This window comes from Copadichromis virginalis, linkage group LG19 (assembly GCF_057382275.1).
Source record: "Copadichromis virginalis isolate Kocher_CV1m ecotype Utaka linkage group LG19, C_Virginalis_male_GT1.1, whole genome shotgun sequence".
In the NCBI taxonomy this organism is placed as follows: Eukaryota; Metazoa; Chordata; class Actinopteri; order Cichliformes; family Cichlidae; genus Copadichromis; species Copadichromis virginalis.
The window spans coordinates 35,688,678-35,709,890 of record NC_140636.1 but is presented as its reverse complement, the minus strand read 5'-3'; the positions used below and the strand labels follow the sequence as shown (position 1 = coordinate 35,709,890).

Below are 21,213 nucleotides of genomic sequence, written 5' to 3'. Positions count from 1 at the left end.
CTTTGAGCTATTGTGCTACGTCTGTTTTGATTGTTGTTAGTGAGTTACAATTGTGAATTAAAACAACGAAGTAAACTACACCCCATAAAAACAGCAGTTATTCTGCGACATACACTGCTAATCCTGTTTAAAGGTAAAATAGCAGGGGGTGTAATGCAATCAGCATCCTAAGCCATGCTGACTTACAATTAGTGGGGTGGCATGGACCCATAAGCGCCATTTCCGATAGACATTGAAAGCGCCATCAGTTTGCAGTTCTTCAAAGATGCAGCCGTTTAGTTCTCGGACGCAGTACGAGCTGATAACCTGCAGTTGGGATGTGTGTGTCTGAGCTGCATGTACCATGTGAAGAGAGTAAACTAACGGATTAACCTGATATTTTCAGCCAGAAACCACAGAAGAAAAAGGGGTTTACTGAGGATTGTAGTCGCTGGAAGGAGAGAAGTTGGCGAATTGGGTACGTGGGCTACTTTTGATAACTTCACCAAATCTTAGCTAACTTAACGTTAGCTTTGGAAAGACACACTGCGTGGTTTATTTTATTGTTCGGTGGTTGCAGAGGGTAAAATAATAAAGTAATTGTCTTTGTGAAGCACGTCTCGAGCTGACAAATATTCAGTTTCAGTAAAGACAAATGACCGAAACCGCCAGAGCGTTACAAAACATCTGCATGCCAATCTGTTCTCCGTGTATATTATGACAGAGATGAGCTGTGGAGTTGGTTACTCATAACGCGTTTCTTATCAAGAACCTCTTCGTCTTTAACTTTACATGAATTGCAGTTTCTGTTTAATATAATTTCACAGGACCTGAGGTGGGCACGAGTTTCAGTCAGATAAGTTCTGTTTGTCTTTGACGCAAAACCCTCTCCGTTCAATGAACTTTGGTCAGCTGCTGCAGTCTGTATTTTTTTTCTCATTACAGACATTTTCCACTTTACCACGCTTATCCTGTGAGAAAAACTAGTCCTCCCTCTGCAGCTGAATCACTTGCCGTTTCCTCTTTCCTCGCATCCAATTTCCACCCCTACAGAGCGCATACTTGGCCCCAACCATCCTAATTGTTTCTTCTAATGAGCGCCCCAGAGAGACACACAGGGAAGTTTTAAATGGTAGTTTAATGACTCGTCCCCACCAGCTGCTGAAGAATAAGAATGGGGCAAAAATCAATCAATTACCGCTGAAAAGTTCAATCTTCTGCCTCTTTGACCTCACTTGACCTTTCAGACAATAACGAAGCAACTTTATTCCACTTAAATGTTGCCTCAGTGCGATGAATGCAATGATCGGGGACCATTCTTAATTTCGTTGTTCTCATGACAATGACAATAAAGTTTCTGATTCTGATTCTGAACAGCACTCCCCCTTTAAGGTGGTCCAGACAGGAAACTGCCCAAGTGTGTCTTGGATCTGAGCTGGCCTCTAAATCCTTCTACCAGAGTCTTGGTATGCTGCAGCTGTGATAAAATTACCAGAGCTGCAGATCCAAGGCTGGATTCATCTATATAGAGGCCTTATTCTTTCTTTTGAGAGTCTCAGAAATCCCCATCTTTATTATTTAGCCATTCGTTGCTCATTTGATGCTGTTCTTAGCATTTTTTATATTGTCCTGAATTGCCTTAGCTCCTTTTTTCCCTCTAAATTTCAGCTTAGATTAGACTGCAAGAATTAAAAGTTGTCTTTAAACAGAGACAGCATTGTGTTTACTAGAAAGGGGAGACTTGAGTGCCACAAGAGATTTGGTATTCTAGACACCCAAGGGAGGTTGTCGTTGCAGTACTGACAAGCCTTCAAGAAGGCCCAATGAACCATTTGGCTTGCAAAAGAAGTGTAATGTACCTTTAAACGTGCACACTGCAGTTCTATTTGAAGACTTGTCTAATTTTACTCCTCAGTCCGGTCCTCTCCCTTCCAAACACTGCAGGACATTATGGAGGACTGCCTTCCCTCTGGTTGTCTACCGTTTATAATTTTACAGAACTTGAAGTCTTCACTTGTCATTTGCACATTAAGCTGGCCGTTTCCAGCCTCGCAGGCCAGGTATGCATTCTACAGTTATAGGTCTCAGGTGGGGAAGTGAAAATCGCTCATTCTCCTTTTCCACCACATTGGGAAACAATTATTCTCCCATTAAAGGCTATTTTTGCTAAATTGTACGCAGACCATATGGGCACAACTCTGTGGGTGTTCATTGAGATGGGTCACTTATCACCTCACTTAAGCCTCACGCTCACAAATGCAACAGAGTTAAAAGTAAGAGGCTGGGGGAAGGTTAGGGCAGCGTCTTTTTGTAAAGGTTGTGGATTTGATTGAGACAAACAGCGACCATTGGGGTGTATTGTTTTCTCCGGTGAATGAAAAGCTGGTCTTAAAAGTCTTAAAGCCTGTGTGTCAGGGGGCAAACTGCAGAAATAATGTGGGAAAGGGGGCACTCACATAAAGGCTATTTTTCAAGCGGTATTTTCTACAAGGATGGACTGGGTAAGAGAGGTCGTGCTAGATAAATATGGCACCCATGCTGGAATAATAAAGAGTCTGTCTCGGTTACCTCATAGAATCCCGGGCCGTTCCAGGTCAGATTTTTATTCGTTCTGAGCGTAAACATCCGTCCTGCCTGATGATAAAGAAATAAAGAAAATCCACCCCACCGTGACTGAGTAAAGACATCCCGAGGGGAACTTGTCATATTTTCACTTTCCCGTGGCCCGTGTTTGGGTACACGTTTTGTTCACCGTGATGCAAAAGAGAAGTACTGCAAGAATTCTCTATTTATAGTTCCTCCTCCCATCAACTTGTTCTGCACCATGGGAAATTAATTTGTGTTGTTAATTGTCTCACAAAAGCCCAATTAAGGTCCCTTTTTTCATTCTGAATCCGACTTGTGCTTCATCATTTGGTAGTAGGACAACCTGTGCATGGAAGCTTTCTTTGGGGAGTGTTTTAAAAGCAGATGCAATCAAATAGTTGGCAGTATGATGTCATCTTCCTTGTATATGCCTGGAGAGACAGAGAAAGTGGCACATATCCCCAAGAGGAGAAGTATTGTTTTTCTCTGATTTCCTCTGTAGACATGTTCTTCAGTCTCACTTCCACATAACATCCACGAACGGAAAAAAGCTCCAGATAGATCGCTATCAGCCCCTGGGGACTTTCCTATAACATATCAAACCAGAGATGTTGATTCAAGGTACACATTTGTCTGCGTGTTTTCAGACCGCGCTGATGACATTTCCTATTTAGTTGCACAAGTACTGCATGTTTGCCAGCATCTGTTCCCCTTAAATGTCAGTTTGTTTTGCTTAAAGAAAGGAATTTGGGTTCTTGCTGCCGATCATGCGGATCACTGTAAAGCCTGCCGTTTAGAGGAACATTTCTTCAGACCAGTTTATCAGCTGGTCTAAAGAAATGATCCATTGCAGGTTTTTCTTTTAATAACTGTCAGCCTGGCTCTTGTGGCATCTGTCTTCAATTAAGGGGCAAGTTGCAAATTCCCATATGGGAGGTTCATGCTGCGGTTAGGGCAGTCATCAGCTGTGGGAACCAAATGTTCTCCATTTGTGTGAAATGACAACTAGTTCAAGCACAGGTGGTCAGTTTGGCATGAATGTTGGGCGTGTGTTTCATGTTTTTGTTAAGACTCAAAATTTGTCCACTGTCCCTCCCTAGGAAAACAAGGATTTGCCATATGTCAGCTAATGTAGGTAAAAGTTAATGAGTTCCAATTGATGATACTGTCCAGATGTTCTAAGATTAAGTTACAGTGTCCTGTTAGGCATCTTAAAACTTACAATCCCAAGCCACTGTTCTACAGCTACAAGCAGCCTTTGATAAGACATTTTTAAGACCCAGACGTCTGCACTGTATCTAGGTTTGAGCCCATTATTCCCAGTTTAGCCTCTGATTGACAAAAGACAGATTAACATAGTTTTGGTCTGGTCATTTGGCAAGGTTAGCTCAGAGGTCATAGTAGGTGGGATTATCAGAGGATTTTATTAGTTCACTGGTCAATGGGAAAAGTTCAAAGCCTGTTTCTCAGCATCAGTACTGCGTTTTTGTATATTAACCCAGCACTTGAAAATCAATTGGCCGAGCTTAGTCAAAGGTCAAATTTATTGAGTTTTTGCAGCGTTTGATACCAGTTGTGCAAGGCAACACAATAGAACTCATATGTTGGTTGGATGTCACTTTCTTATCTCAGGAATATTAAAAATAATTATATTAAGTATTTTTACAATGTTTTATTTAAATATTCATTTTAATCATTTTATGTTAACAATAAAAACTGGTGTTGCTTGTTAATTTCAGAATGCATTTACATCTGTACTTGCTAGCTACAGTTTTCTTACCTTTTGTTGCAGAACCTACATGGTGTAAATTAATGAGATATTGTAAAGCCATGCATTAGTCTTTATCGTGTACTGTGTGCATGCATTCTTGCATCTGTGTTTTCCTGCCATTGCAAAAGACATTGTGTAAAAGTGCTACCAGTGGTGCAACACTGCACAGGATATCTTTAGGTAATTAAGTAAACGTAAAACAAAACCTACATTTAACTTTTTAAAGGAGGATTTTTTTCTCATTACATACTTGTCCTAGTTCATTCTGGGATTCTTAAATAATAATAAGAATTATGTGTCATAATTTTTGTTGTGGCTTTTTTTGGGGGGGTCCCAAACAGTCTTTACTTTATGCCAGCCAGTGGACCCCACAATGTGGCAGTGATCTTAATAGATCGAGCTCAGTGACTTTTCTTTTTACATTCCTGCACATCTTAATTGGTGAACCTCCTGGCAGCGGGCTCTGTTGGGCCTCGGCTGGCTTGGCTGTCAACTCTGCACAGTGGCCAGCAGATGAACTACGAACAATGCCCATCCTAATCCCTGAAGAATTCCTATTCCTCTGATCTAGCTGGACCAAGAATGTGATGCTTAAAAGGCCGGAGGCTCACCAGGAATCACAGAGAGACAAGTTCTCATGCACCGTGTTAATTTGCTGTAAGGAGACCGAGAGGCAGCGATGTGAGAAACTGGCAGCACAGTGGCTCTGGAAAGGACATGGCTCATTATTAAGAACACAGCAGCCTGGCATAAGGGATAAAGGACAAATATTTACCACCAAGGGAGAACCTGTAATCTCACTAGACGGTTATATTTGTAATAAAAGATTATTCTGATTTGATGTGTTCTGTTTACAAGAGGTCGACAATCAGACGAAAGGCGAGGTGGCTAAAATCTCCTTTTTCCATACAGCGGATGAACCGAGACTCCACACCAGTGTCTGATAAAATGGTTTGAACTGTGAAATATGCAAATGCTCCAGTGGAATCCAAGAATAAAAACATGGTGCTGAAAATGAGCATAATGAGTCCACTTTAAGGATGTGGAATCAATACTCGTAGCACTCGAATCCTGTAGCGTTAACTTAGTTGTGGCGAGCTGTCTTATGTCCATGTTCAGTGGGTTCTTACACTATTTAGCATGAGCTCCTGATCCTCTGCATACCAAAACCTTTGCTGCCACTTTGCATTATCCAGGGGCTAACATGAGCCAACACAGCTGTAAGCAGGGAATGGAAAATTTCTGTGTTTTATTCAGTAGTAGCTCAGTAAGCTGTGTCTAGTCAAGATTGAAGAGCCACGTGACACAAGAATGACTCTGTAAAGAAACAAAGCATTTTTCACAATTACAGCTCAGTCCAGTGAATCGAATTAATATTACCCTTAATATTACGCTTTGTCTTGCTGTGAAATGCCTCTATTCTCTTTTGACCCTTCACATTTTCTCTTGTGTGCACCAGAGGCCCGCGTGCCATGCCAGAGGGGACCCATTCTGCTCTCTACCAGGGCCCAATGGGGGAAGGTAAATATATATATTTTATATGACCTAAGCGCTGGTGATTGCTGTCTATAAAGTGACTAGTTTCATGATATAGGGTTTTAATATGTTGGTTTATTCCTGCTGGTATATCTGGTTACCCAGGACACTGCTAACATAACACAGCAGTACAGCTGAGGTGAATGTAAAATGCTGGAAATAGAAGAATAGAGGAAATGTAGAGGCTTTGAGAGGCACAGCTGAGAGAGCAATGAACTCTCCTCCTACACTCCTGGCTGGTAGAGAGCCTCTTTGTGTGGATGTGGATCTTGGCCAACCCCCTTCATACAGCTGAAACCCCTGAACACTTGCACATCAAACCTGAATGTGTCTCAGGCAGCCAAGATGGGTAGTCTAGCCAGTAGTGCTGACCTTATATACTGGGGACCACTCAAATTACATATTATTTTAGTGTTCATTATCTTTAGTCACAGAGCCACAACATAGACATAGGGCCTCTTTGTATCTGCCTGCTCTGTCCTTCAGTCCTCCACCACCCCCACACCTCTCTTCTCTCCTCTACTGAACACATTTGGTGCTGGATTTTCACTGTTGCTGAAGACTACCAATGCATAAATGGTGGCCTTTCCCCCCCACGCCTATTCCACTGATTCAGCTTTGGCGAGAAGGAGACATGTGCCGCCCTCCATGAATTATGTGTCTGTTTCCTCAAAATGTCACTCTGCACCAAGTAAATGTCCTCACATTTTTTGTTTTTTTAATAGCCCATGTGACTTGTACATAATCATCCTGGCAGTAAAGCCCACTTGTGGTTAAATCCTTTTCAGCTGGAGTTAAAGTGTGACTGACCTGCCCCCCTGCTGTGTGGATGGATGGATGGTGATTAAGGGGCAGGGCAGCTGGTAATGTGCTTGCTGTGGAAGGTGATGATTGGATGTGGTTAACAGGCTGGAGGAATGCATGTGGTGAAAGGAAGACCTGTCTCTTCAAGGTAAACAATAAAAAGGCTGTGGTTACAGTCCAGCTCTGGTGTCTCTAAAAGGTCAGAGGATTTTGAAGTGAAAAGAGGGCGTTTTTATTGCCACTTGCAGGTTTTGGATAGAGGCCATGCACATAATAATGATCAACCAAGGTGCTTTTTTTTTTTTTTTTTTTTTTTTCCCTCCCCCAGACAAATTTAAGGATGTAGGGTAACTTATATGTACCCCTAATCATTTTTGTAAAAATGTACCTTTCATTACTGCGTTAGAATGTGAAACTGCACAGTTGCAACCCCTGTAGCCTGAGGACAGGTGTAATCCATATATTCTGACATTTCAAAAAAAGAAAAATATGTGTCTAATCTGTGACAAGGTTCATCCAGGCATTAACAGGCCTGAGGCTGCATGAAATGACTCTCTCAAAGATAAGGGTTCCCCGTGACCTACTTAACCCCAAGCAGGAATGTAGCTGTGTGTGCAGAATGTACAGCTTTAAAGGGGTTCTAGGGGGACGGATGGATCATCTCCATTCACTGCAGCTTTTCCAGACCAGTGGGCATAGGGTTGTGGACATAGATGATGGCAGGGATGGCTACATCTCTGAGTGGGCTTGTTAATGGAGCTCCTGGACTGGAACTCTTTCTCTACCTAATTGTCTGTAGCGGAAATCACATGGAGTCTCAGGTGAGCCTGCCACAACTCTGTTCTGCATCGATTTGAACTCAGACTGAAATCCCAGACAGCTCCTCGTCCTGTATGTCAGCACAAATGTTGCATATATCTGTGCAAATCAATTATATACAATGCAAACTAATTTATAGAGAATTGTTTTTGTTTTTTTGCTCCTTACAAGACTTTCTTTCAGAATAAATTATTTTACATCCTCTCACATTGGCACCCCTTCTATAGAGCTCTTTCAGTGGATTACCCACATCAGCTAAAGGTTCTCAGCAGTGCTTGTTCCAGTTAGATGGCCTCTATGAATCTCATTTGAATCTATAAAACCCTCCATCAACTTCCTTTCTGCACTTTACAGTCAGTTGACAATCTAAAAGCCATTTTATATATAATATTCTAATCACCCTGCAGACATCAAGCTATGCTGTAATGTTACTGTAAAAGACTTTATGTAATAAATGTAGTGAAGGACTTTTTAAAAAACTCTTAGCATGAGAAAACCTTTGCTCGTGTCGTATTTAGTGATCTACACAAAGACGGAGAACTTGGTGTCGTAACAAGATTCTTTATTTGAGTGCAAAGTAACACAACTTTACTGGGGCCTAAATGCCAAGAAAAAACACCACCACACCCTTTATAACACTGCATGTGATAAACTGCTTCATGTGAAGTAAACGAACGGTTCCCCTCTGACCTCTCCTCTCCACGCCGCACACAGCTGTGCCGACACAAGCCCGCGTGGACTCGGCAGCTGGGCGCTAACAGGACAGCAGTTTGGCTGTAGATTGTCAAACTGGTGGTAAAGTTTACAATGGGCTCACACCTCAGGGGCCCAGAAGTGTGTGTTGTCCAGAGGAAATGATTTGAGTGGATTTAGAGGTGTGTGTGTGTGTGTGTGTGTGTGTGTGTGTGTGTGTGTGTGTGTGTGCCTGAAGAGGTCTTGGAGGTGGGGGGGCTTGTTGATGGAGGAGTTTCTTAAGTGGATCATCTCATGCCTATGCACTGAGGTCAGCTGGCACGGCTGGATCCTTTAAGAGCCTGCGTCGAGCACAGAGGAGTTTTAGAAGATTACATTTAAGATTGTTTTGTTTTTCTGACAGGTTTTGTCCTTTTCACTCTTTAAGACATCTCCAGTGCTGAAATGTCAGTTTAATTCTGATAAAGTCAAAATAATACAGATGTATCTTAATGTTTCATGTTACAGACAGTAAATGGGAGACTTTTAGTTTCACTTTTGAACACCAGAATTCCCCCCTAAAACTCCTCAGTACAACAGTTTGACCTTGGCTGCCAGTGAGGAATGCAGGTTCAGCTTGTGTATGTGTATTCGGCCTATGTTGTTCACTGCAGGTTATTTACCGACCTTCAGGCTAATTATTAACGCAACATTAAAAGTTCCGTGTGAGGCGGTGTTAATCAAATCATATGAAGGACTGCTTACAGCAGGAAACCTTTGACGTGACCTTTTTTATTTTTTCTGTCAGGGAATACGAAATCAAACCAGGCCATTGGTTTCAGTGTCTAATCACCTCTGTTCTGACTCATGCTGTTTGATAATGGTCTGTGAAGACTCCAGGCCTAATCCTCTGAGGCACCCTCACATCCTCCTGTGGGGCAGCCATTCACCGGGGCCAGGTGGGGAGGAGTTTTTCCCAAGGAAATCGGTGTAAGACTCCCTCCCTGTCTCCCAGCTGCCACTGGGGGAAGGACTTCATTGCCAGAGGTTGTGAAGGGGTGTTGGACGAGGAAGCTCGGAGTGGATCTTGAGTGGCGGAAGGGTTTTATTGAGATGTAGGGAGAAGCAAGAGTTCCTCTTATCTCCTGAGTGAAACATGGCCACACACACTGTTCTCGTGGCTCTGAAGAATCAGTTAGCAGATTAGCAGTAGTCTAGAGCTGAGGCCTCCGCTATGGAAAAAGGATTTGTAGTTGGTGAGGTAACCTGTTTTTAACTAGGGGTTTTTATCAGGATACAATGCCATGGTAATTTAGACTATAAACCTAACCTGGTCTGAAGGAGATTACGGTGTTTTTTTTGTCAGCTTCTGTCCTTTGTTTAAGCTTTGTTCTTGTGCAGGCTTTAGTCTTGCTTTTAGACATTAATATTGATGTGTTTAGCTTTGATTTTTAGGTAGATTATTGCTTGATGGCAACTTTGTTTTTCTGTTTTTGTTGCACAGCAACAAGAAAGAAGGAGTTGATGTAAAATCAAGTATGCTAATCTTCACTTCCTCTGCATATCCTACATACATTTTAGTGCCTCTCACAAGCACTAAGTATTAAAGGCCTCTTTAAGCAATATCAATCTGCAATAATCTAATAATAATAATCTAATGATTCTTATATTTCTGACAGTTAAAGTAAAACAGACTCGTTGCTGCTACAGTACATGGACCAGTTGTGCTCATGGGTGCAGTTTCCTGCTTTATTCACACTTCAGACAAGTTGAAACTTATATAGACTGTGTACAATGAAATTGGCTGCTTCTGATATGACTGAGTTACAAACTTGTTTTCTTTTCTTTTAGTTAAGAATTAAGTAATAATACCTAAATCTCTAAAGCAATAAGAACATTGATTAGGGTGAGTGCAGCCAGATTATGGAAAAAAAGCTTTGTTTTCTTTATGGTATATACGTGAATACAAACTGCTAATTGTGTTCTTTGCTTGATAGTGAATTCATTAATGAGCCCATTAGGAACTCTGCTTTTCCTAGCATGTTATAACTTGGCAAATGAAAGTGATAATAAAAACATAGTTACTGCATTGCTTTAAACTGCCAGGTTCTTTATAAATGACTAAAACAAACCCTTTATTCAACAAGTTAAATTTCCCTTACTTGTGTCTCAGGTTACTATCACTTAATTGTCCTAAGTTGTCAGACGTAATGTTAACAACTGCGAGACAGAGGCTGGTACCAGAGAAACAGAGTTATTCACAGGACGGCAGCTTTATCACCATCACTCATCCGGTTCCTGATAAGGCTGTAGAAATAGCACAAGGTGACTTTAGAGATGATTCATTGTCTGCTGTGTTCAATTTATTGTCATTTAATACATGAGTCATTATGAATCAGGCAGGAGCGTCCAAGCAAAGTTTGGTAATGGAGCAGGCAGGGACTCGCTTTTTCTTTTGGATGGTTATCCACAGTGCTTTTCTAATCCTAGTAAAAGAAAGATGCTTTTCTAATGCTAAGTGCTTCTTTTTGCTTTCAAATAAGCATTTGCATGTGGAAAACAGGCTGTGTTCCTGTTTCTTTTCTCCTGATTTGCTTAGAAAACAAAAGGCCACAAGTCAGAGTGGGTAGCGCAGGAGGGACTTTAGCGCAAACTCTTTATTTTCAGGGACACATTAACAACGTTAGCTACACTTGGGGGATTCTTTTAACTTCAGCTAAAGTAGTCATACAGGTGTGTCTCTTTGGGAGACATCTATTCTTTAAACACAAGACGCGTCCTCATTTGTCATACTGAAAGTGTCGTCATAGGAGTTGAGGGACTGAAGAGGAGATAGGAAATGTTGATTTATTGAAAAATTGGACTTTGCTCTGTGGCTCTTACTGGCTTCAACACGTCTATACGGTAAGCATTCAAATATTTGAATTTTTTTTTAAAAAAGTGTCTTGAATTTGGCTGTGTAAGCATTTGTCAAACACAATTAAACTAGGTTACAAATAATTGTAGACTTCTTGCTGCTTGTAATATTTTCCATGGTGCAGTTTGTAACCTGCTCTGTAATCTTCTTCAGACTTTGGTTTCCTCATATTTCAAGTCAAGCAGACGTTGCATTGTGCAATGCAACCTTTACAAAGAGTTTGGTTCTTCCTGTGTTGTTGAGTCCAGACAGATTAGATATGCCGGGTACATGGACAGAGGGTAGTTTTAGGTGTCCCAGAAATAAAAACCAGAGCCTCTCTGGGCTAGAATTTGCATGGGTATCATGCTGGTTTGCATGAACTGATGGATAAATGTGAGTCTCATCATCACTGGGTTGTGTAACTATTAACTTACGTCATTGTGGCATGCTGTGGCTTATGTTAACAGAGAAGGTGATAATATTTACATGGGGGAAAAAAAATGTACTGAGATATGCCCGATCATGTCTGCAGAGCTCATTGCGAGAGCATCATACCGACAGTAACATCTGTACTTTGTATGTGTCTTTGACAGAGACTGGTAAATGTTTTATACAAGTGTGTATATATGGAGGAACTCATTGTTCCCTATACAGTAGCAGCTTCTGACAGATGAAGCTTGAGACTGAGGTGATCTTGTCTATGACAGCCTTTTAGAAAGTTAATAACCAGGTGCAGAGGTTTTCATTTCAGTGTTTCCCTTCAACCCTCACATCATCCTATTAGGGACTGCATGTCACTCATATCATCCTAATGTCAGAGGCAGATGAGTTTATGAACTGTGCATTTGTTAACTGTCTGATAAGCTTGGGCTGAAATGGAAACAGACTTCTTTAGTTGTAGACTGATTAGACACAGAGCGCCTCTGTAAGCGAATGCTGTCTCTTTTCAGTAATGGCGAGACTGAAAATATACCATTAAGTTTGAGGAAGGATTGTCTTCAAATGTCTCATTATTTGAGCTGCAGCTTTTTAAGTTTAAGGAATACCTCCCTTGTTACAGATTGTATTAAGACACAGTTGAACTGCATTCAATTGTCCACTGCAGAGGATTCAAAGAGGCAGAGGGAAAAAGGGAAGTCATGCTTGTAGCATTAAAACACCTTTGTCTGTAAACGTTAACCTCAGCTTAACAGGCAAGAAGCTGGAATTTAAAGAATTACAATGAGGGGTTAGCTTTTTTCCATTTTAGGCTACAAGAGTCTGACCTATTTTAATCCATTAAGAATTGCACAGTCTCGACTCTTTGGCTTGTTGAGGTTAAGAGACTTTTTGAAATGTAGTCCAAATACTACACTATCTCAAACTCTAGCCTTGACTTGGTTAATGTTTATCTCAGTAAGGCACCAGCTGCATTGATGCTCAGCTGAAACAAAGGAGAGTGTTGTGCTGTAGCTGAGGTAGAACACTTTGTGAAACTGTGGCGTGTGAATGGCAAAATTACACTTGTGGCTTGGCTGCAATAATTTTTTTCTGGACCATACACTTAAGCTCCCTTATACTTAACATTCCCCACCAGCATTCTGTATAATCTGTGGTTTAACAGGTCTGTCCACTGAGTTGTTTAAAATGAAGAGACAGGAAATGAAGACTGTAAATGAATGCAGATATGCTAATTATACATTATAGGTAGACAGGGTGTGGCTAAAAAGGAAAATTGATCTCGGCTTGCATGTATCACCGATGTTAAAAATGGATGCAACCCTTTGATCTGCTCCTTATTTACACATGGTGCGTCTCTGTGACACTTTCCACTTTAATATACAGTATATTATTACCTCTGTCAATGAAATTGGTTCTGGCTTTCTTAACAGGATCGCTGAAATGGTTATGAATGTATTCTCATGAAGGTTTTATCAGAAATGGAACTTGGCCCACCTTGGAGATCCACATTTACTGCGTTTTCCTGACACTTCCTCCCTGATGTTTAAAACTTGCACTTAAAAATCGAGCTGGTACGCAAAAATATTCGAAAGTGTAAATGTCATGCTTGTCTACCTTAGCTAGTTAACCGTTTTTTAGAAAGCATCTATTTAAACTAGTGCTCGCAGCCTCTGCTGTGGTGGTTTCTATTTAATGATTTTTCCCTGCAGGTGTTGCCAAAACATCACTGACATTTGGGCCTGAACCAAATACTCATCTAAAACACTGCACAGTATGGATGCTTTGATCTGTTTGCAGTACATGTGTAATGTTGTTTCTTTAATTGAAATCTTGTGTATTTATTCTTCAAAAGGCTTAATTTAAATGGCAGACACTTGTAAAGCGCTCCACATCTGACAACAGAGTGCCACAGTAATGGGAACGGCTTTGCCACTGTGGCTACGGATCCCTCAGAGATTAGTAATAAATATTTGCACATGCTGAAGAGACTATGTGGCACCAAGCAAGACCAGACACTCTCCTTTTGCACTGTCTGCATGATGGTTTTTCTTATTACTTAGGATATATGGAGGGAGAGATGATGTAAATGGAAATGTTACAGAGGATGCAGACTACACTGGCTTGGCTTTTGTCATCTTTGTGACAGGCTGACTGGAAACATTTTGCACTGAGTCACACAGGAGTACACATTGGGCTTATCTTAGATCAGCAGGTCATTTACATTCCTCTGCTCAGCCTCTTTCAGCATAGGTGGTGTTTGGTCCTCCAGTTTTAACCTAAAACATGTGGTAAGTGGTATCACCTACTGATAGTTCCTGCTTGTACAATCTCTGAAGTGGTCAATCAAAGCTGAGCTCCTTCTGATCTCAAGTGTGCACGCTCCAATCTGCAGATAAATCCAGAGTATTCTTACAATGCCGCTGTTTACCTTATAATGCAGTTTACTCATGCATGTTTTGTTTTGTCACTGTGGTTGTGCAAAAGAGTTGGGTTTTAGCCCATCTTTAGTTCACATTGTGTTGTTCCTCTTCCTCTTAACTTGGCAGTGTTTGCAGCCTGCTACAAAGAAGCTTTATTATAGAGGGATATTGGGTGGGAGGAAGAAATGGAAAGAGGAAGGGAGTTTCACATGCCTCACAGAGCAAGGCTCAAAACCAAAAGTACCGACAGAAGCAGCAAAGGAAGCAGATGCCTAATTCATAGCAGTGTATTGAGTGTAATAGCTCACCACTACACTCCCCTTACACCATCAACCCTGTGATTTGTCACAGAGCGTAAACAGAGCTTTCTCTAGCGGTCACCTCGTGCTTGCCAGCCCATCTGTTTCTCCCAGTGAGGTTTTGCATGGGAACGGTGTCAGTGGGAAGGCTTGGTGCAGATTGTAGATGTAGTATGAACAACATGAGCTCACTACTGAGTCATGGAAAGTTTCAAGATGCAAAAGAGGCGCGTCTGTGTGTGTGTGTCTGAATAAACCAAAGGTGGCTTGACTTTTCAAGTGAAACCCATCCAGTGCACATCACTTCATAAATCACTAACTTTATGTTCTTCCCATGCTCTGAGATGAAACGTTTGACTTGCTTAATATTATTTCTTAAACGGTTTCATGTTCTGTGCTGGGAAATAAGTGAAGTCAGGAAAGGTGAATCAGCATGGTTGCAACATATTTTTGTTTCTAAAACCTTGGGATTATCTTGCATCTGTTGTTGCACATCTACTGATGGAGATATGCAAGTTGAAGCTTGTCATCACTCATGTAGAACAGAAAGAAGTTTTCAAGCTCGTGACATAAGTGGCTTTTTTTGGGTGGGTTGTATCGGCACCATATTATGCTCTCCATCCACACGCAGTATGACCTAAGACATTAATTATCACTTGATGATTTGCCTCCGTAGATTTCCGTTTATTAGTCTGGAGTTGAACTGCTTGACAAAGCTGTGTTTCTTTAGCTTGGCAAACTGTTTTGACCTCTTTACTCTCTAAATATTTAAGGAAATGGAGCTCTCTGCACAGTGGCCATTCTCACCCTGCTATGATTTCATATGTTTAGGAAACGTTTGTGAGGAAAATTCCCCATCTGGCCAGGAAGAATGTGAAACTGAATATGGATTCCAGTTCTCTTAAATTCAGTCATGGTTCTATAAAGATGCATAAACAAAGCTCCTGGTCCCCTTACCCCCCCTCTCATGAGTTTTTCCCCTCACTGTTTTTCCAAAGTTCAGTCTTCAATAGTCCGGAGAGCGAGGAAACGGCTGGGCTTTTCATATAATATGTGGCGTTGTAATTGGGCCGTGTCAGTAATGATCTGAGTGAGGCCTTTTACTGTAAGCCACTCCTGTCTTAGTCTGGGAGTGGAAACAGAGTTATGTATTGATTCTTGGATAGTAGTCTGTTCAGTGTTACTTAAACATTCATTGATTTACTTTTATCTAACATTGTCCAAAAATGGGACTCATGCAGTTGGATCCTTCTTTATTCACTTCCTTTATGATGATCTGTTTTGTGACATATTGTCTAAGGTAATTGTCATGAATGTCTGTTACTGAAACAGCGTTTTTATGGCTGCATGTATGAGAAGGCGAAATATAACGACTAATGAGGAATATCGATGCTGTACAGCCATTAGTAGCTGCATTGAATCCCTATAAGGCCTATGCTGTTGTGGGTGACATCACTGTTTTTATTTCCCTTTTTACCCCGGTGTGTCTGCATAGCTCTACAATAATGAGCTAAATTCAAGCTAATGCATACTAAAGACCAGGTACTTGTTACTGAACTGCAGAAAAGAGAAGCAGAAAGCTTGTTTCTGTAGATTGATTATAAACTATCAAAATAAGAAAACAGTGCACGCCTACAATGGGAAAAATGCCATCTATTGCAGGAGCATTGCGGGGAAGCCATATACACTTACAGTGTATTGAAGTATGTTTATGGAGCCATTGTTCTTGTGCTAATAATTACTCTGCATTTACACTGCACTGCTAAACAGACTTACCATAGTGGTTTCACATAGTTGTGGCTATATCATAGATTTAACTGTATTATAGCTTGAGCTTTAAGACAAGCAGGAGCCAACAGTAAACGGTTGGTTACAGGGCAGAGTCCATGCATCTAAATGCATGAAAATGTTAGAATCCTATCAATAAAGGCAAAAAGTTGCACATTAGAATATTCCAATGTCCCTTAACCAAAATAATAATAATCGAGCATACATTATAGATGAAGACCCTTTTAATTTTTGACATTGTCTGCTTTTTGCTTATAGGTTTTACTTTTTTAAATTTCTCAAATTTATGTCAATGTTTCTCTCACCTGTTCCAGAATCTCCTCAGTTGTCCTCACCCCTCTCCAACAGTGACCATGTCCAGGGAGGCCTCGATTTGGGTCCATACTATTGCAACCAGGTATGCATGGAGCCACTGGATGGAGAGGGTGAACGTCCAGTGAGCCTGGTGTCCTCCCTGTCCTCTGGTTCATCCCGTGATAGTCACAGTCTTTTCGGGAGCACAGCAGTCCTTCCTTCCTCCACCACACCGCCTATTCCAAGTGAAGAGGACATAGATTTGGAGCTGAGCCCAGCTGAAGGCACCAGAGAGCAGGCTGGGAACCAGAGTCCCACCCTTTCAGGTTCTAGACATCGCTGGCAGGAACAGCTGGAGGCCAGGTTGATCACCAGCCAGTGGAATAACAACAACGGCACGGCCAACAGGAAAGCGACTGGTGAAATACTTCACATCCCCTGTTCGCCTGTCGTCGCGGATGCCATGGCGCCCAACCCAAAGCTGACCTATGTGGACCGGGTTGTCATGGAGATCATGGAGACGGAGCGCATGTACGTCAAGGATCTGCGCAGCATCGTAGAGGTGAGTGGATGTCAGGGTTTTTCCCCTTAAGCCAAGTATTCAGATTGAGCCAACGATTTTAAATTATAGCCACTAAATCATCTGAGCTTAAAGCTCATATTTGATTTGGATTAACAAGCAGCTATGACCTCATGTCTGCATCACCTTTTAGTGGCGATTTGATGAATTTGAGCAGCCAGGAACCAAAACACGGACAACTGAGTCAGTGGCTGTTGAAAGCAAATAATGCCTACTGTGTTCCCTACAAATAGGTCTGGTACTTGAACAGGATCCATTCTGATTTTCCTCTTTTCCAAACAAATCAGCCAGTTGACAAAAAATGTGCCAGACATCTGGCGGCTGAAGGCTTTGTTTAGAGATTTCTAGTTCATAGAAAGGAGGACCGTTAAACAGTTTATGGTCGAGTTTTAGTGTTTTGTATAAACTATTCTGTATATTTACAGTGCAGTGAAGGCTTACAGCCTACAGCCTGGGATTATGTAGTATGCTCATATGTGGAGTCAGAGTGGGAAACAGTGCAGGTCTTTCATGGCAGCAGGAATCTTGGGCTCTGTGATCTTGGTTAAAGATAGTGGAAACCTCATCTCAAAGATGTGAAGCGTGGAAAATGAGCCAGGGATGATTTTACCACTCAGCAGGCCACTTACATCTTATCACTCTTTCTACCTTTGTAGTCTGGAAACAGCTTCCCGACAGAAATCTCCCCAGTTCTCAGTTTGTCCTGGGTGGGGAAAAAAACACAAAAAACAGGAGCAGTGTGTTACCGTGTCACTGCACGGACTGTAATGCCTTTAACAGGTGAGCCATTTCTGACACTGAATGGCAGTAAAACAGTTAGCACCTCCTCACTTTGCGCCAGACTGTGTCTGGCGTCTTGCATTTACTGTGGGAGGGAGTGCTGCCCCTGCTGTAGCTTAAATAATGACGTGCTCTCGACAAACACTTCCAGGACCTTAAACTCTTTCAGTTGACAGGAGCAGAGTCAGTGAGACAGACTCTGCTGCAAGATCTAGCCTAGTCTGAAGTGTCAGGCCTCCCCAGCCAACACAAATAGCTCTATCTTTGCACCAACAGAAGAAATAACACACATGTGAAAAGAGATGTCGGGCTATAGCGTGGGAAAATAGTCATTCCATGATTACAGTATTGCTTCACTTACTTTTTTTTTTTTTTTTTAATCCTATTCTTACTCAAAGCCTTGGATTCGACGGGCCCATAACACTTCTTTTGGCATTGTTTAATTTCATGCTAAATCAAAGCTCTTGCCTCATACTGACACGCAGCTGTTACACATGGACATCCTTGCTTTTTATCTTGCCATTTATCTCTCTGACTCTTAAAGCCATCACTCTGTCCTTTCATGAGATCATTTTTAGAACAGCTGTTTGACCCCGGCTGGTTTCGCTTAGCCAGATATATTCCCAACACTTGTCCAGAACACACCCAGAAAGATCTTTCAGCATTTTATTCGTAAATGTGAAAATTAGCGATTCAAACAATGAGTGTTGCAATTAAATGTAGGCGTCCCTGTTCTATTAGCGAGAAAAAGCAACTTCTAGCACTATAAGCTACAGATGGCATTCACTAAATTAAATCTCACAGCACTCTGTCGGCTCGGAGTGAGCATTGCTATTGCAGCACAGGAATTCTCCATCAGTGGTGTGCAGCAGTTCATTCAGTAGTGTGATGTGATGACTGTTCTCCTAATCTGTGCCGTCCAGCAAGCCTGCTAAGTATGTCTGTATTTACACCACATCATCAGCGAGGCTTTGCCGTGTGCGCACAAGCTCTTTACTGGTATGCTCCGTATTTAGTAAATGCTTATGTCTGTGTTTGACTATCGTTAATTTTCCCCTTCGCCTGTTTTGAGTTGTTTTCTTTCCACACGAGTGTGTAATTGACAGAAAAAAAGGGTAATCAGCCAGATGTTGGCATGTTTGGCTTTAGTACTTTTTGATATTTTTAACTAGTTTGAATACTTTTTATGTCCAGAGGGAACAGGCTGTACTGATGTTTCTAGAATGGGTACTGCAGAGCTTCTTTCAGAGTCACGTTGCTCCCTGGTCCACAGAACAAGTCCTTAAAAGGATCCTTGAACTGTCTCATAACTGATTTATGAAATAATAATCCTGCTTCTGTAGCTCAGGAAGATCTGACACCCCACTTGTCTTTTTACACACATTAGAAGAAATGTTATAGCCCTAAAACTGCAGCAATCAGCTGCACTAAACAAATGTCATCATCACTCAGTGCAGAGGATGTGAGAAGGCAATGAGAGGAAAATGTATATGCATGTTCCCTCTGCTGGCAGGAATTTGGAAGTGCATGTCTCTTTCTTAACCATAAACATGTAACCACATTTTAAGGAGTTTTCAGATATAACTTCCCCTCTTTACTGTTTTTTCAGGATTACTTGGCTCACATTATCGATATAGGCAACCTTCCCATACGGCCAGAACAAGTGTGTGCTCTTTTTGGAAACATAGAGGACATCTACGAGTTCAACAGGTACATATAACAAGTCTGTTTTGGGTATTTTTATGCAGTCATTTTGTGCAAGGAATGTTTTGTACACTTTCATTATGCTATTGGATAATGGAGCATTTCATGAAAGTTAAAAATGGCTGACCCTTGATGAATTTTTCTTCACATGCTGCTTATATTTTATTGAGTCATTCAAACCGGATGCAGGGAAAACAAAGGAACAGCTCGCACAGCAGTAAAGACCCGACTGCAAATATCCGAAAGCGGCGGAAATAGAGGTGCAGCTGGCTTTACATTTCGACATCTTATGTCAGCAAGTGTTCGCTGCTGACCGCGCTTGCCTGCCAAAACACACATTAACATTGCTCTCTCCTCTCATGGTGAGGAGCCTCCCTGGTAATGCCAAAGCTATTATAAAGAAGGCTGCAGTAGTTATTACATCTTAATCAGTCTAATTTTACAGATTTGTAATTGATGTTGTGCCATTGTATCGAGGCCTGACTTGCACTGCATTGTGAGGGCTTTGCTTTCGCAATATATAAACAGTGATATTAACTTTAATCATATAAATCCTTATATCAGCTTTAGCACTAGTGCCATATGTTTATGTGCAAAAGGGGGAAACCAGCTTTTATTTTTCTGGATGAACGATATACAGAAATTCTGCTTACTTTGGATGCTGTACTGCACATACTGTAAAAAAGAAACCCGACTCTAACGGTTATTTACTTTGCTGTAGTCCAGTCTCTTGCTTAGCTTTACAATATTCTGAAAGTCATAAACTCTTATTTGACATTGGGAGTTTCTGATAAACAGTCTTTATTTCATCCAAGAATCTGTACTTCTTTGGGGCACTTAACATTCTCTAAATATTGTTATGTGGTATGAACAAATATTGACACTGTGCACATAATAAATCGTAACACTTTTCTCATTGAACCAAGAACACGCTGGCACGTTCCTTTGAAGTCAGTTTCAGTCAAAGATTTGCGGCACTTGAAAATGCGTTGTGCTGCGTGCATTAAAAATAGTTCATGCTTGACTTGTGATGATTAGTGATGACTTTTTTTCCCAACAGTTTTCCATTGTAATTGAACATTGAAGTACATTTTCAGCACTAGAGAAATGAGTCATACTGCAGTAAAGCGCCTGTATTTCTTTATTTTATTTCATTTTTTTACTGAGTTGGTGTTACAGCTTGTAAAAGTTACAACTACAACTCAGGGTTTGTTTTGTGACCTGAATAAAACACATTTTTGATTGGACTGGTGTTATGTTCTCAATCCAGATATGTATACACTCACCTGTTTAACAGTGTATGGCTCCCTCTACTGGTATTTTTCCCCTCTAAGAAAGATCAAAAACTCCTTGAGGTTCATGTCATTATGTATTAAGTTCTTGCTGGTTACCTATTCCTTAATAGTTGTTAATTAATACGGTTTCAGTGTTCCCGATTGACACTCATCTATCACATATTGTTGCTTCCTGCATTTCAGTGAGTTGCTGGAGTCTTTGGACATGTGTGAAAATGATCCCGTGGCTATCGCTCAGTGTTTTGTAAATAAGGTAAGCACAACAATCTTGCACTAATTAAAGCGATATCAGCTCCCCAAGCAATGCACATAAGTAATATTTACGACTGGTCTGTGTTTCACCAGAGCGAATACTTTGAAATCTACACCCAGTATTGCACCAACTATCCCAAGTGAGTAACTAAGACGAGATGTTCTTCTCATATATTAAATTTTTTTTATTTTCCTGTTTTGGTGTGGAATGCTTTAAGGGAATCTATCATTTGAACTAAAAGGTTAAGTAAATAAGTATCTGTTGCCTCATAAAGCGTGGTGTTTGCTATCATG

At 41.2% G+C, this 21,213-nt stretch overlaps 1 protein-coding gene across 1 annotated transcript in view; it reads left to right on the top strand.

Moving 5' to 3' along the window:
* Positions 1 to 260: 260 nt before the first annotated feature.
* Positions 261 to 21,213, top strand: part of LOC146686708 (pleckstrin homology domain-containing family G member 3-like) — a 30,296-nt gene continuing 9,343 nt past the window's right edge. The window contains exons 1-6 of the mRNA XM_085441016.1: positions 261 to 457; positions 5,796 to 5,857; positions 16,329 to 16,870; positions 19,278 to 19,378; positions 20,851 to 20,920; positions 21,013 to 21,059. Coding sequence (XP_085297142.1) covers positions 5,809 to 5,857; positions 16,329 to 16,870; positions 19,278 to 19,378; positions 20,851 to 20,920; positions 21,013 to 21,059 — 809 coding nt within the window. The 5' untranslated portion in view covers positions 261 to 457; positions 5,796 to 5,808. The remainder of the gene's footprint in view (positions 458 to 5,795; positions 5,858 to 16,328; positions 16,871 to 19,277; positions 19,379 to 20,850; positions 20,921 to 21,012; positions 21,060 to 21,213) is intronic.